Raw genomic sequence first — 16,153 nt, 5'->3', positions numbered from 1 at the left:
TAAAACTGTTCTGACCGAGCAGGAATATCAGGGCTCTCTCAGCCTCACCCACCTCACAGGGTGTCTGTTGTGGGGAGAGGAAAGGGAAGGCAACTGTAAGCCCCTTTGAGACTCCAGGTAAAGTGGCATATAAGTACCGACTCTTCTTCTTCTTCAGTAATATCAGGGCTCTCTCAGCCTCACCCACCTCACAGGGTGTCTGTTGTGGGGAGAGGAAAGGGAAGGCGATTGGAAGCCGCTTTGAGCCTCCTTCGGGTAGGGAAAAGTAGCATCTAAGAACCAACTCTTCTTCTTCTTCTTCAGTAATATCAGGGTTCTCTCAACCTCACCCGCCTCACAGGATGTCTGTTGTGGGGACAGGAAAGGGAAGGCAACTGTAAGCCCCTTTGAGACTCCAGGTAAGGTGGCATATAAGTACCGACTCTTCTTCTTCTTCAGTAATCTCAGGGCTCTCTCAGCCTCACCCACCTCACAGGGTGTCTGTTGCGGGGAGGGGAAATGGAAGGAGATTAGAAGAGTTGGTTCTTATATGCCGCTTTTCTCTACCCGAAGGCGTCTCAAAGCGGCTTCCAGTCGCCTTCCCTTTCCTCTCCCCACAACAGACACCCTGTGAGAGAAATGAGGCTGCTTTCCCAGTTAGAACAGCTTTCTCAGTGCTGTGGCGAGCCCAAGGTCACCCAGCTGCCTGCACGGGGGGGGGGGGGAGCAGGGAATCAAACCCGGCTCGAAGTCCGCACTCCTGACCCCCACGCCAAGCCGGCTCTCCAAGCTCCAGAAGAGTAGCCGCACGCCTTCAAAGCCAGAGACATTTCAGGTGTGTCAGCCATGTTGTTGAAAACCCATCAAGAAGGCAAGCCCATAGAAATATCATGCTCGCTGGGGGGGGGGAAGCATTGTCTGGAAACAAAGGTATCCTTTTAAGGAGCAGGCAGCTTGGTATTCCCCCCCCCCTTATTCCAAAATCCCCTGCTGCAATCTGGCAGCTGCGTGAACAGGGTAAGGGAAACCTCTCTCCTGCCTCCCCCCCCCCTTCGACCTACTGAGAGACTTTGTATAAGGGAAGTCATCGATTTTATTGTCCGAGGCAGAGACTGCCACCAGCTCGCAGCCGTACAAGTCCCCCAGAATTCCCTCTGCTCTCTTCCCTGGGGGGGTTTTTCTGCAAAGCAAAACATTGATTTTTTTCGTGTTTCGATTGGCCCAAAATTGCCCCTTCTCGGTTTTAACCGTGCCCTCGAATGTATTTTTTTTTCCCGCAAGGAGGGGGGGAAAGAGAGAGAGAGAGAGAGAGAGACAAAGCCAAAATTGGCAGCTCATTCCGACTCCAATTTGACCTGTTTCTCATTGAAAAGGCTGGGAGGCTTTTCGGGAGCTGCAAAAGAGACTCCTTGCCACAAGAGGTAGAGATGGCCCCTACCAGCCCTGAGAGCTCTGAAAAGGAAACGGGGAAAGAAATGCAAGGAGCAGGATATATCTGTCCATGGTTATTAGCCACGGCCTCCTCGATATTCAGATTTATCTGGTTAAACAAACAAACGACAACAATGCATATCTGAAATGACCAGAAATTTCAAGGGGTGATGTTGTCAAATTCAGAGCCAGTCATAGAATCATAGACTCGTAGAGTTGGTAGGGACCTCCTGGGTCATCTAGTCTAACCCCCTGGCATGTGCAGGGCATTCCCAACCCTCTCGCTCACCCACTGTCACCTGCCACCCCCTTGAGCCTTCACAGAATCAGCCTCTCCGTCAGATGGCTCTCCAGCCTCTGTTTAAAAATTTCCAAAGATGGAGAATCCGCCATCTCCCGAGGAAGCCTGTTACACTCAGGAACTGCTCTCACTGTCAGGAACTTCTTCCGGAGGTTGAGACGGAATTTCTTTTGTATTAATTTCATTGTTCATGGTTCTTGTCCGTCCCTCTGGTGCGCTTGCTTCTGCTCCTCCGGAAATATCTGCTTGACTTCTTCATTTGTACCTAAATGAGTGATAACGAACTTTGTTTCAGATGATTTGAACAGCTGGATTTGATCCCCTTGACCCCTTGGGAACCAGCGAGAATTTCGGGGTACAGATTTCCGAGAGGCAAAGTGAATCTGTCACTTAGCCAGATTCTGTCGCTTAGCCAGAAAGGCCCATCCAGTCCAGGAGCAACTTACGGAGCGGCACGATTTTTAGGATACGAATTTCCAAGAGTCAAAGTATATCTGGCAAAGGGTACTTTGATCTCCAAAATCTCGTTGCTCTTTAAGGTGCCACCTTAATCAAGTCCAATTTTTCTGGTTTGCTTGGCCAAATTCAAGTCCAGGCACAAGCAGATGTTTGAGTCATGAGCGTTCGCTGGCAGGGGCTCATGGGAATTGTAGTCCGTGCACATCTGGAGGGCAGCAGTTTGACTTTTGTTGTTGTTGTTGTTGTTGTTGTTGTTGTTATGTGCGAAGTCGTGTCCGACCCATCGCGACCCCATGGACAATGATCCTCCAGGCCTTCCTGTCCTCTACCATTCCCCGGAGTCCATTTAAGTTTGCTCCTACTGCTTCAGTGACTCCATCCAGCCACCTCATTCTCTATCGTCCCCTTCTTCTTTTGCCCTCAATCGCTCCCAGCATTAGGCTCTTCTCCAGGGAGCCCTTCCTTCTCATGAGGTGGCCAAAGTATTTGAGTTTCATCTTCAGGATCTGGCCTTCTAAGGACCAGTCAGGGTTGATCTCCTCTAGGACTGACCGGTTTGTTCGCCTTGCAGTCCAAGGGACTCGCAAGAGTCTTCTCCAGCACCAGAGTTCAAAAGCCTCAATTCTTTGACGCTCGGCCTTCCTTATGGTCCAACTTTCACAGCCATACATTGCAACTGGGAAGACCATGCAGTTTGACTACCCCTGGCTTAAAGAAAGTGGGAGGCAAAATGCTCTCGTTCGGAGACCCCGATCCGCGTCCTCTTCCTGCAAACGGACCCGAGTCCTTTCCTTCAACCCTCTGTCCACCCACCCCCCAAACCTCAGCGCTCCCAAAGGTGAGCAGGAGCTAGGCCGTTTCTCACCTCGCCCTTCCCCCTGCCACCAATCCTGCCCGGCAAGGGTTAACAAAAGCCAGCTGCTCTTTACTGCACAACCCAGAGCTTGGATCTGATCAATATTTTCTATCAGCGTGCAGTCAAAGATGAGGCGCAGAGGTGGGGGCGGGGGGGGGGAGAGAAGCCGAGGCTGTTTGGGGAAGAGTCGGAGAGCAGGAAAGGCAGGCGGGCAGGGCGGGGCGGCAAGGCTGTCCGTCACGTTTCACGGCCACAAGACAGACCCATCCATCAGGGCTTTTAAAAGTCTCTCTGCTTTGGGCCTAGCAAATATTTCCCTTCTCCCCCAAGCCCGTTTCCACCCCCTGGTTCCTTCATGGCAGCCCTCCGGCAGCTGCCCGTTCATCCGAGCGATTCTCGTTTCGGATCGATCGACTGTGCTCGGTCGGGTTCTGGCCCGCTAATGGTGGCCCCTTCCCCCGGACAGAGGGATTTCACACACACACACACACCCTCGCGGGAAGGTTGTGGAAGTAGGTTGCCAGCTTCCAGGCAGGGCCTGGAGGTCTCCAGGAGTTACGGCTGACCTCCGAGCTGCAGGGATCAGGACCCCTGTAGGAAATGGGTCCCTTGACGGGTGGCGATCCCCGAGCTTTTGGGCCTCGAGGGAACATTTGGAATTCTGGCGCTGCTTGGGAGGGCGCGGCCACAAAATGGCCGCTGCAGAAGGCGGAGCCAGCTACAAAATGGCGGCCCACAGCTTAACTCCAGTCCCACAGTGAAGGTCCTTGTGCTGGGGTGTCAGATTTTGCTTTTGACAAACTCTGCACAGCCAGTCAGGTCTCCAGTGGACAATAAGAAGCCTTGCTAGGCAAAAAAAAAAAAGACATTTTAGAAAAACACGGCAGCCAAGAAAGATGTCAGCAGATGACATGGCGCTCATGGGCACCCCCATTGGGGACTCCTGGTCTATGGCTTTATACCCTGCTGCAGTGATTCCCATCCCAAGCCCCTGGCCTCCCAAAGCTCCTCCCCAAACCTACAGGAATTTCCCAGTCTAGTATTGGGAACCCTGGTTGCAGGGGAGCAGTTCCAATTCGGCCTTCTCAGAGGTCCAATAAGGTACAGGCAGCTTCCCGCTGTTGGTGCTGTAGCCACAACGGTAGCATAAAGACAAGCTGTGAGTTTGCTAATGTGGGGGAGGGGCATTTAATGCACATCAAAATGCACATGAGGCCCTGGGAGAACGGTGCTCCAGCCCTCCCTGCCCTTCTGCACACAGGGGATAGTGAACTTATAGTGCGCTTTAGAAGTAGATTTTCCCGTTTTGCAGCGGAAAATTCACTTGCAAGAGCACATTGACCAACATGTGCGGAATGGGGTCTGCCTCCAGGCAGTTCTGTGGAGCACACCTGGGTACAGCAATTCCCACAAAAGTGCCAATTCTGGGCTGGGAAATCCTTGGAAATTTTGACCGGGGGGATAACCTGGAGAAGATGGGTTTGTGGGAGGGACTTTTATTTATATTTATTTATTTATTTATAATTTGATTTCTATCCCACCAGTCCTGTTGACCGGCTCATAGCACCTAACAGATTGCAAAGCGAAACCCACATTATAACCCATCGTAAAGCCGCTTAGATTATATAAAACATTAAAGCAATCCAGGTCGGTGGGGAGAATCCACTAAGGCCACCGTCCCAAGTAGCCACGTTCTGCCGCCCGGAGGGCAGCCATAATCCTAAGAAATGTCCAGGTCCGACCTGGAGGATGGCACCCCTAGTGCCGCTCTCGGGAGGACAGAATTCAGCCCGTTTGGCTTAGCTCACGTCGCCAGAGTGAAAGCTGAAGACGAATTGGGAAGTTTCGGCAGGAAGGACGGATTTTCAGAATGTGCATTTCAAGAGAGTGAAAAAATGCGTTTCAGGGGCAGGAGGAATTCCCATTCCATGCCCCAAAGGGGGCGCCTGTTGCTTTATTGCCCCAGTGTAAATTCAGGTTGCTGGTTGCTCCCCCAGGGTTGCCAACTCTATGGCATTAGACCCTGCTGTAGCCCCTCCCCTTGCCTAGGCCCCACCCCCAAATCTCCTGGCTGGAATTTTCCAATCTTAGGATCCTCCAATGTTGGGATATGTGAGGGAGGGGAGAGGGCAGTCCTCCACCACAGGGGTAGTCAACCTGTGGTCCTCCAGATGTTCATGGACTACAATTCCCATGAGCCCCTGCCAGTGTTTGCTCCACCGTCACATGCATGGAGTGAGAGAAAAGGGGCTAAAACAGGTCTTCCAGACAGGTCCTGGACATCTCCCAGAATTACTACCCTTTACCACACTTCAGAAAGCGGTTCCTTTTGAGGAAATGGGTACGTGAATGGTGGATTCTGGGGCATTGTACCCCACTGAGGTCTCTTCAGCCTCCCCCCGGATCCACCCCGCCCCCAATCTCCAGGAATTTCCCCACCTGGAGTTGGCAACCCTAAGGCAGGCAGAAGAATGCCAGGGTAAGCAGGAACAGGCATGGAAAAGATTCTCTCTGTTCATTGGGAACCCCCCGAAATCTCTTCAGATGGGGCCTGGGGCTCTCCCCAGAATTAAAAATGATGGTGAGGGTACAAAGGAGGAAACAGCTCCTTTTGGGGGAAGGATTCTATGGGATTGTACCCCGCTGACGTCCCGTCCCCATCCCAAACCTAACCTTTCCTGAACACTGGCAGTCTTCAAGCAAAGGTTGGATACACACTTTTCCTGGATGCTTTAGGATGCTTAGGGCTGATCCTGCGTTGAGCAGGGGGTTGGACTAGATGGCCTGTATGGCCCCTTCCAACTCTATGATTCTATGATTCTATGATTGTCCCCGAATCTCCAGGAATTTGTTGGCAACTCTAATTACACTCCTATCCAGGATTTACGAAAATGTTAACGCAGATTGTTAATTAAGATGGAAGTTGATCCACTCGGCTTAGATGACAGAGGGGGCTGAGCGCTGGATTTGAATCTTTCGGGTGAGGTTCTTGATCGGACCCACAAACCCTGTTTGAGCTCGGGGTTCCTGGGTTCGAGCGAGGACCCAAACTGAAGACTCGAATCCAGTGCTCACCTCCCACTGTTGTCTAAACTAAGTGGATTAGGGGGAGGGGGAGAATGCCAGAGGGGGAGTATGAATCAGACTGAGACGGCTGCCAGCAGCCATGCTGGTCACTCGCCCGATGTTTCCGACCTCGTTCTGATGGATAAAGATTGGATAGAAATCTGGCAAAGAACTCCCCCGCCGAAATCTCAGCCACCTTCGCGGAATCCCCCCTCCCCCCCCCCCACAGACGGCCTGTCCGACGGCCAATTGTTAATTAAAATAAAAGTCTCGTTTAGAAATCAAAAAATGTGCAGGGTTTTAACAGGGGGCGATAAAATCTCGGCCCATTAAACCTTAATGGAGACCCTTCTGCCAGGTTTGCTCCGTAACATCTGAGCTGTGCAGAATTACATCTTGTTTTAATAGGATGATGGACCTGGGCCGTGAAGGCAGGCCCCTCCCCTCTGCTTCGAAATGGTTTCTTTTACAGCCATCCCAGGTAGCTGCCAAACAGGCCTTGGTGGGGGACGGGGAGAGCTCAAGAACATAAGAGAAGCCATGTTGGCTCAAGCCAGTGGCCCGTCCAGTCCAACACTCTCTGTCACATGGTGGTCAAAACCCAGAGGCTATCAGGAGGTCCACCAGTGGGGCCGGAACTCCAGAAGCCCTCCCACTCTTGGCCCTCCAAGCATCAAGAAGACAGAGCATCACTGGCAGAGGGTTCCATGTATACATTGGGGCTAAGAACCATTCATGCACCCCTGGTCTTAAAAAGAAGGAGAGTTAGCTCTTATATGCCGCTTTTCTCTAACCGAAGGAGTCTCAAAGCGGCTTTCAATCCCCTTTCCTCTCCCCACAACAGACACCCTGTGGGGTGGGTGAGGCTGAGAGAGCGCTGATATCACTGCTCGGTCAGAACAGTTTTATCAGTGCCGTGGCGAGCCCAAGGTCACCCAGCTGGTTGCATGTGGGGGAGCGCAGAATCGAACCCGGAATGCCAGATTAGAAGTCCACACTCCTAACCACTACACCCAACTGGCTCTAATAAGAACATAAGAGCAGCCATGTTGGATCAGGCCAATGGGTCAACTAGCCCTGTGCTCTGAGACACTCAGTAGCCAAAACCCAGGGGTCCCCCACACTCCCCCCAAGTACCAGGATCACAAAGCATCGCTGCCCCAGCCATAGTGTTCCGCCTAGTTCCCATAGCAAAAAGCCACCGATGGACCTGTGCTCCAGATGTTGATCCAATCTCCTGTCTAGGGATGCCAACTGATGTGATAAAGCAGCCGTAGCCTGCTCTTGTGCCCTTCCCAGAAATGGGCGGGCTCAGCCAAAGAAGACAGTCCAGAGGGTTCTCCAAGGGGTACCCCGTCAACACTTTTCCTGGTGCTCACCTACCAGGCTTCTGATTGGCCACCCAAGATGGGAAGGGTGCTGCCAATATTTTTAGCAGCAGCTTCTGCTACAACACGGCTTAAGGTGAGCCGTATGCATGCAAGAAAAGGAGACATCCAAGTCCATTCTGTTTTGGGAGCCAATCCAAGGCAGGGAAGGACTCGGCTAACTAGGGGGGGGCAACTCTGGTTAGGAAATAACAGGAAATTTGGAGGGTGGAGGCTGAGGAGGGTGAGGTTTGGGCAGGGAAGGGAATTCAGCGGGGTCCATCTTCCAAAGTGGTAATATTATTACTATTTAATTTGTTACCCACCACTCCCAAGTAGGCTCGTGGCAGGTTACAGATGTCCAGTTAACAGCCTCCATTAAAACCCCATAAAAATGGACAAAAAATACCACTACAATAGACCAACCACCCAACAACATGGTGGAGAAACCCCCTCTATCTCCAACCCCCACCCCAGGGCAACTGATCTTTGTAGTCTGGAGATGAGCTGGCAATTCGGGAGATCTCCAGGCCCCATCCCCTAAATATTGTCCACTGTCGGTGGTAATCAGTGATGGGCATAGGATTGCCGGACCTCCTGATCGGGGTGGGGGTCCCCCGCTGGGTGCCCACAGGGCTAGGAAGTGGCTGAGGTAGCACCTCCCCTCTACCCACAGGGAGGTGGGCGGGCAGGGGGTAGGTTGAGCTCTGGCAGCCCTGCCCCCGTGCGGGACCAGGAGGCTTTGGGGAAGGCCCTGGCCCATGCAGCTGGTCTGATACACAAGCTGCAGGTAGGCTTGGATCACGTGGAGGTGGACAGCCAGGCAGTGGGGAGGTTTCAGGGTATGGTGTTGGCGAGGCCTTTCTCCCCACTCCCACAGGCAGTGTCAAGGCTGGGGATGACCTTCGTCCCAGGCCCTCCCTCCCTTCTCCCAGGGCCGCACCTGCGCATTGCGCAAGCGTGGCCAGGGCGCGCAAGCGCACATGCAGTATGCACGGCCGAAATCGCGCATGCGTGGCACTTTGGCAAGCTTGCGGCCCGGGAAGCTTCTTACTGCGAGAGGGGGAGAGAGGGAATCAGGGCCATGGCCGGGCTGCGCATGCGCACATGTGCCATGTGCGGCTGAAATCACGCATGTGCGGCACTTTCATAAGCTTGCGGCCCGGGAAGCTTCTTACTGCGGGAGGGGGAGAGAGGGAATCAGGGCCGTGGCCGGGCTGCTCATGCGCACATGCGCCATGCGCGGCCGAAATCACGCATGTGCGGCACTTTCGCAAGCTTGCGGCCCGGGAAGCTTCTTACTGCGGGAGAGGGAGAGAGGGAATCAGGGCCGTGGCCGGGCTGCGCATGCGCACATGCGCCATGCACGGCCAAAATCGCGCATGTGCGAAACTTTCGCAAGCTTGCGGCCCGGGAAGCTTCTTACTGCGGGAGGGGAGAGAGGGAATCAGGGATGCGCCCGCGCATTGTGCAGGCGCGGCCGGGCCATGCATGCACGCTTGCGCAGCATGCGCAGGCGGGCAGTTGTCCTGCCGGTCCCCAGCCTCAAAAAGGTTGGGGACCACTGCTCTAAGTCATCGTATCAGTTGCTTTGGCATATGGAACTCTCTGGATCGCCAAGGTGCAGTTTTCCCATTTGGAAAGAGGGATGTGAATTTTTACCTCCTGCCTTGTTTTATATGGGATATTACTGGGGGGGGGTATGTTTTCACGTGGGCCTTTTGACGTTGTGATCCACCACGAGACAGCTTTGCTGTGGGTGGTGGAACATCCATAAGCAAATAAGTAAAATAATTAATAAATAAAAATGGATCGGATGGAAAACGTCCATTTATCAGATCACAGTCCCCTTCTTTCAGGCTGCCAAGAAATTCTGCCCATGAAATCAGTACATGCATAAAGGCAGTTTGGTATACCACAGTATGGTATATCATAGACTTCATGGTATACCATAGACTCAGGCAGGGGTAGTCAAACTGCGGCCCACCAGATGTCCATGGATTACAATTCCCATGAGCCCCTGCCAGAGAATGCTGGCAGGGGCTCATGGGAATTGTAGTCCATGGACATCTGGAGGGCCGTAGGTTGACTACCCTGAGTCTAAGGGAAATCCCTCCCCAAATTCCCCCCTTCCACAGTCACCGCCCCTGAAGTCTCCTGAAATTTTCTCAGCCACGGATGTCAACCCCATCTGCTCCTGGCCAGAGAACCTCTCCTCTCCTCCCCTCTCCAAGGAGGGCCTGGCAGGCCAAGAAGGAAGCCGAAGATTTCAGTCACCACCAGAGCTATCGATTCGGCATTAAATTTCCACCCTCCTCCCCGCGCCCCTCCCTTCCCCACAGTTAAGTGCAGCCGTAAAAGCAGGATTCAGCAAGGTCGTCCCCCAGCTAGGACAGTAAATTTGGAAAGGTTCATTCTTTTGGGTTCCGGCCGTTCTGCGAGAGGAAAGCAGACCCGGGCACGTAGCGGGGGATGCGGTTCTCAGAGAGGGATTCACCTCTCCCCCGGGGACACGAGCCTTGGAAGGCATTCGGCATCTGTGGATTGTGGCCAGATTTGCACAGAGGCCCGTCAAAAGGGTTGCTAGAAAGGACAAACCCACTGAAGAAACATATTATTATTACTATTACTATTACTATTACTACTATTACAATTACTACTTCTACTACTTCTACTACTACTAGTAGTAGTAGTAGTAGTAGTAGTAGTAGTGGTGGTAGTAGTAGTAGTAGTAGTAGTAGTAGTAGTAGTAGTAGTAGTAGTAGTATTTCTATTTATTACCCGCCACTCCCAATGGCTCATGGTGGGTCACAATTGTCTGAATATAATCCCAGTAAAAAACCCCATTAAAACCCCCAGACATAAAATCATAACACAAACCCAACCCAAAATAGCAAAAAAGGATACAGTGGAAAAACTCTTAATCATAACACAAAAACTTAATCATAACACAAAAACCCTTAATCATAACACAAGGATGCAGTGGAAAAACTCAAAATCATAACACAAAATCATAACACAAACCCAACCCAAAATAGCAAAAAAAAACTCAACTTTCAACTATCATTCCCCCAATAAAAACCTCCTAGAGTGGGGTGGGAAGAGGGGTGCGGATGAAACCCACAAGACGCCACGCATACTGCTCTATCCTGGAAGGGGGACCATACAGATCTTACTTGCCACGCAGGCCTCAACCACAGACCTGGTGGAAGAGCTCCGTTTTGCAGGCCCTGCGGAAAGATGTCAAATCCCGCAGGGCCTGCAGCTCCTCCGGGAGCTCCTTCCACCAGGTAGGGGCCATGACCAAAAAGGCCCTGGCCCTGGTCGAGGCCAGGCACGCTTCCCTGGGGCCGGGAACAACCAACAAATTAGTGCCCGTAGAGTGTAAGGCCCTGCGGGGGGCATAGGGCAACAGGTGATCCCTCGGATATGTAGGTCCTAGACTGCGTAGGGCCTTACAAAGCCCTCAGGGTTGTCAGGACCCTCCCAGACCCCAGCAAGGGATGGGGAGGGGGTCGGGTTGCCAGATGCAGGTTGGGAAACCCCTGGAGACTTGGGGTCAGAGACTGGAGAGAACCAGGACCTCGGTGGGGTACAAGGCCTCATAGCAGTTGTTTTCTCTAGAGGAGCTGATCTCCCTTGTCTGGAGCTTTGGAATTTTGGAGGATTCTCAAGTCCCACCTGGAGGCTGACCTCCCTAGGGGAACTGATCTCTGTAGTCTGGAGAGGAGCTATAATTCCAGGGGATCCCCAGGTCCTGCCTGGAGATTCGCATCCCTAGGAGGAAGGGGGTAGGGTCAGCAGGTCCAGGTTGGGCAATTCCTGTAGCTTGGGGAGGGCAGGGACCTTGTAGGGATGCAAGGCCCTAGAGTCCACCCTTCAAAGGATCCGTTTCCTCCAGGGAAACTGTAGTCTGGAAATGGGCTGTATTTCTGGGGGATCCCCAGGTCTCACCTGGAAGCTGGCATCCCTAAAAGTCCTAAATAACGTTGGACACTCATGTCTGCAAAGCCACCTTTCTCCCTAAGCTCCACCACAACACTGTCACCCATCCGAGCAAGGCCTTCTGCGGGTGCCAGTGGGCAAACTCAATGCCTCCCCGGCCTCATGGAACGGCCTGCCCAAGGAGGTCAAGGAAGGATTTCATTGTCCTGGCTTTCTGCAAACTGCAAATTAGAATCATGCAGAGCTGGAAGAGACCAGAGCGGGCCATCCAGTCGGGGGTCCCGCCTTCTTTGGGACTTAAAAGATCACACACTCCTCCAATCTCCTCCTAAAATTTTCCACCACCCTCCGAGGCAGCAGGTCCCACCAACAAACAGAAAATGCTTCCTTGTGTTTAACTGGAAACTCCTTCCCGTAATCTGAACCCAGTGCTCCTAGTCCTAGTCACGAAGCAGCAGGAAGCAAGTTAGCCTCCTGGTGGTGTAGTGGTTAGGAGTGTGGACTTCTAATCTGGCGAGCCGGGTTTGATTCCTCACTCCTCCTCCACGTGCAGCCAGCTTCGGCTTGCCACTGACCGAGTAGTAATATCAGGGCTCTCTCAGCCCCACCCACCCCACAGGGTGACTGCTGTGGGGAGAGGAAAGGGAAGGCGACTGTAAGCCCCTTTGAGACTCCTTCGGGTAGGGAAAAGTAGCATATAAGAACCAACTCTTCTTCTTCTTCAGTAATCTCAGGGCTCTCTCAGTCTCCCCTCCCTCACAGGGTGTCTGTTGTGGGGAGAGGAAAGGGAAGGTGACTGGAAGCCGCTTTGAGACTCCTTCGGGTAGAGATAAGCGGCATATAAGAACCAACTCTTCTTCTTCTTCAGTAATCTCAGGGCTCTCTCAGCCTCCCCTCCCTCACAGGGTGACTGCTGTGGGGAGAGGAAAGGGAAGGTGACTGGAAGCCGCTTTGAGACTCCTTTGGGTAGAGAAAAGCGGCATCTAAGAACCAACTCCTCTTCTTCTTCTTCTCATTTGTGTGTCCCAGAGGCAGAACTCTGCAATTTATTGCCCACCAGAACTCCTAAGTCCCTTTCACCTGTACTACTATCAAGCCAGGTAGCCCCATCTAATAATTCAAATAATAATAGTAAATAATAATAATTTGTATTGATGTATCACATTATAATTCCCGGTACCAGTCTGTGGATCAGTCGGTACTGGGCCACAGCTCCTCCTCGTCCTCCTCCCCGGCTGCTGCCTCGGGGGCCGCCCTGCCACTCTGCCACCGGCTCATCTTTGGTGCTCTCTGGCAGCCGCCGTGGCTGGGGCTCCCCCTCGGCGTGGCACTGCACAGCTGCTGTTGGCAGCACCCCCAAGTGGGCGGCGGGAAGTCAGGGCCGCCGACAGGAAAGCAAGTGGAGCAGGGGCTCAGGCGGCAGCAGCCATGTCTCTCGGCAAAAGACTACCCCCCCCCCCGGGCCTCAGTAAATTTGTCAAGCTTTGACTGGCCCCTGGTGATAAAAAGGTTGGGGACCACTGCTTTACACTTCTCCCTTGTAAAATTCATTGTGTCTGTTATGGCCCAATTTTCCAACCTATCACAGAATCCTAGAGTTGGAAGGGGCCATACAGGCCATCTAGTCCAACCCCCTGCTCAACGCAGGATCAGCCCAAAAGCATCCTAAAGCAAGATCTCCTCTCCTCTGGGGCAGTAGCCACCCCACCCAATTCAGTCTCGACTGCAAAACTGAATTATTCAAGAGGACTTTTCTACTTGGGCAATCGAGTCTTGGCAGGGCACTGAACGTTTCACAAAATTAGCCGGGTGAATTACTAGAGGCGGACTCACAGCGACCAGGTCCCGACTGCGTGGACCTAGCTGCCACAAGGATCCATTTATGTAATTTTTGCTTCACTTAATGGGTAACGTTAATTCTTTGGCTTTTCTTCACTCTGTTTTCAGACTCCTGGTTCATTCTCCAACCCTGTTTCTAATTGTCTTATTCACTGAGCTCCCCATATCGGTGACTGTATGGACCAGGGGACGGGTCCCCAAGCCAGGGGTCTGTGGACCCCTAGGGGACTACTCGAGCTCCAGAGGGGGTCCGTGGCATGTCCCCTCCTGCCTAAATGGACTTTGCCACAAGCTAGGGAACTGGCTGCCTTCACCCAAAGGACTTGGTGGGTAGGGAAGGTGTCCAGGCCATCTTCTCAGCTCCTGCCCTTCTCTCCGGCCTACCCAAGGCAAAGCCAACATGGTAGTAGTAAAGGTGGGAGGTCGGAGTGAAAGAAGGGCGAAGGGTGCAGGTGATATCACTTCTGGGGGTCCTCAAAGCCTGAAAATTTATTTCAGGGGCTCCTCTGCGGTCAAAAGGTTGGAGAAGTCCCATCCGGCCTCACGGCTTTCTAATCCAACTTAAATCCGAGTGGGGAAGGCGAATTTTAAATAGAGTGAACAAAATAGATTAGTTCAGGGGTAGTCAAACTGCGGCCCTCCAGATGTCCATGGACTACAATTCCCAGGAGCCCCTGCCAGCATTCGCTGTCAGGGGCTCCTGGGAATTGTAGTCCATGGACATCTGGAGGGCCGCAGTTTGACTACCCCTGCAGGAATCTCTCTGGCAGACCCACTCCTGGGCCGCCAAACTGAGACCGAACCCAGGAATGATTTCCTTGTATTCCGAACGGAGGGGAGCATTAAGCTGACCAACCGGCCGATCCCACGTCTTTCTCCATATGGAGAAAGCCAGGGGTGACTCTTTAGGTGGCACGGATGGGACTGTCGCGCGTCTGCCAATGGCTCGGTGGTCAAGGGCACGGTGACAGAGCTGGTTCAGATGTTGTGGTGTCACCTGATCTTTGTCCCTTCTCAGAAGCTAAGCTTGATGTTTAGATTGTAGGGAGCCCACGGCCAACCATCCCTGCTTCTCCCTTGCCTTGGAAGCCCTTTGCTGGGATCTCTCTATGTCTAAGCTAAGGAGGGTCAGTACACGGAAGGGAGACCACCAAGGAAGGCTCTGCAGAGGAAGGGAAGAGCCGACCACCTCTGATGCTGTGTGTCCTGGCAGTAGGATTCAGAGGTTGACCTCCACTGGATGTGGAGATTCCCCCCTGTCACCAGAGCTAGAAGACGCTGATGAATCCAGCTTAACCCCCTTTGAAAGCTGCCTATAGTGTCCGGCATAGTGCAGGGGGTTGGACTAGATGACCCAGGAGGTATCTTCCAACACTATGATTCTGTGATTCTATTGCCGTGGCCATCACTACACCTGCTGGCAGCAAATTCCACATTTTCACCATGCTCTGCATAAAGCAGTATTTCCCTCTGTCCGTCCGGAATGTACTGCCCATCAGCTCTATTGGATGCCCTCGAGTTCTGTTCTTTTGGGAGAAGAGAAACCATTCACTTTGGCCACTCTCTCCACCCCACGCAGAACTCTACGAACCTCTGTCATGTCCCCCTCCCTTAATAACAGGCCAGGACGGGGGGGGGGGGTTTGCTCCCGGCCTGTTGGCGATCGTACCGCGCCGAATGACCGAAAAATTAGTTTGTTTCGATGCGTTTGAATGCTTTCTTGCTTTCCCTCTCCGACTCATCTTCTTTTCCCCCCCTCTTCTTCCCGCTCCTAACCCTGCCTCCCACCAACACCACCGCCACCACCGCCACCACCAGCCTGCAAAAGGAAAGAGCAAGAGCAAAGCAAAGCCGATCGAAACCACGTCCCTAAGCGCCACCGGCTGGTCTTCACCGACATCCAGCGGCGCACCCTCCACGCCATCTTCCACGAGAACCAACGCCCTTCCAAGGACCTCCAGATCACCATCGCTCAGCAGCTGGGCCTGGAGCTGTCCACCGTCAGCAACTTCTTCATGAACGCCCGGCGGCGCAGCCTGGACAAGTGGATGGACGAGGGCCGCTCCCCGTCCTCGGGGGGCCACGGCTCCAGCGCCACCTCCGCTGTCACCTGCACCAAGGCATGACAGACTCCCTGCCCCCAGCTGGCCCTTCTTCCCTCCACCCTCCAGGCAGACCAAAGATGGCGGGACGGGACGGCGCTTGGCCGACGTCTCGCCCCCCAAGGGCCGCCCTAGGCCCCTCTCCGGACCGGAGCCCGCCTCGAAACCAAAGCCGGACGCCCTCCGCGAGGTAACCGCACCGTTCCCGAGACTCTGAGGAGGGCGGCTCCAAAATCGATGATAATAATAATAATAATAATAATCAGGAAAAGAAAGAGAGCATCTATCTCCCTTTGTGGAAAGGGGGAGGCTTTGCAGGAGGAGGAGGAGGTCAAGGCCCCATGCGCGAACTTTCGCTTCCGCCACATTTCCCTTTTGCAAACCGTCTTTGTGGATCTTGTAGAGGAGGCAGTGCCATCTAGTGGTGAGAGGCGGGTTTGGAGAGAGAGGGGGAGAGAGAGAGAGAGCGTTTGCAGACGACGGGGAAGGGCCAGCCAAGTATTGTAAAGTCTGTGCAAAAGGAATGCAAACTGGGAATGGGAAGCTGAGGCCAGTTGAGGCCGAGGGAGGCTAGGCGAACGCCCCTCCCCCCAACTCTGCAGTGACAGCTGGCCAGAGAAACTTTGAGCCAACCCCCAACTAGCTACTAGCATGCTTAACATAAGAACGCAAGAAGAGTCCAGTTGGAGCAGGCCAATGGTCCTTCTAGTCCAGCATCTCACGTCACTCAGGGGCCAACCAGCTCCTCTGGAGGGCCAACCACAGAGAACGGAGGCCGAGGCCTTCAGTAGAACACTGCTGGTCCAGA

General features: G+C 53.3%; 1 protein-coding gene across 2 annotated transcripts in view; it reads left to right on the top strand.

Annotated features, from left to right (window-relative positions):
* The window catches only part of LOC143829362 (hepatocyte nuclear factor 6-like), an 82,824-nt gene extending 67,231 nt beyond the window's left edge, over nt 1-15,593 (top strand). For both annotated transcript variants that reach the window (XM_077320114.1, XM_077320122.1), the window contains exon 4: nt 15,062-15,593. In XM_077320114.1, the coding sequence (XP_077176229.1) occupies nt 15,062-15,369 (308 nt within the window). In that variant the 3' untranslated portion in view covers nt 15,370-15,593. The remainder of the gene's footprint in view (nt 1-15,061) is intronic.
* The last annotated feature ends 560 nt before the right edge of the window (nt 15,594-16,153 follow it).

Source organism: Paroedura picta, chromosome 1 (assembly GCF_049243985.1).
Source record: "Paroedura picta isolate Pp20150507F chromosome 1, Ppicta_v3.0, whole genome shotgun sequence".
Lineage (NCBI taxonomy): Eukaryota > Metazoa > Chordata > Lepidosauria > Squamata > Gekkonidae > Paroedura > Paroedura picta.
Note: the sequence above shows the minus strand (reverse complement) of the source record. Positions and strands in the feature narration are given on the sequence as shown.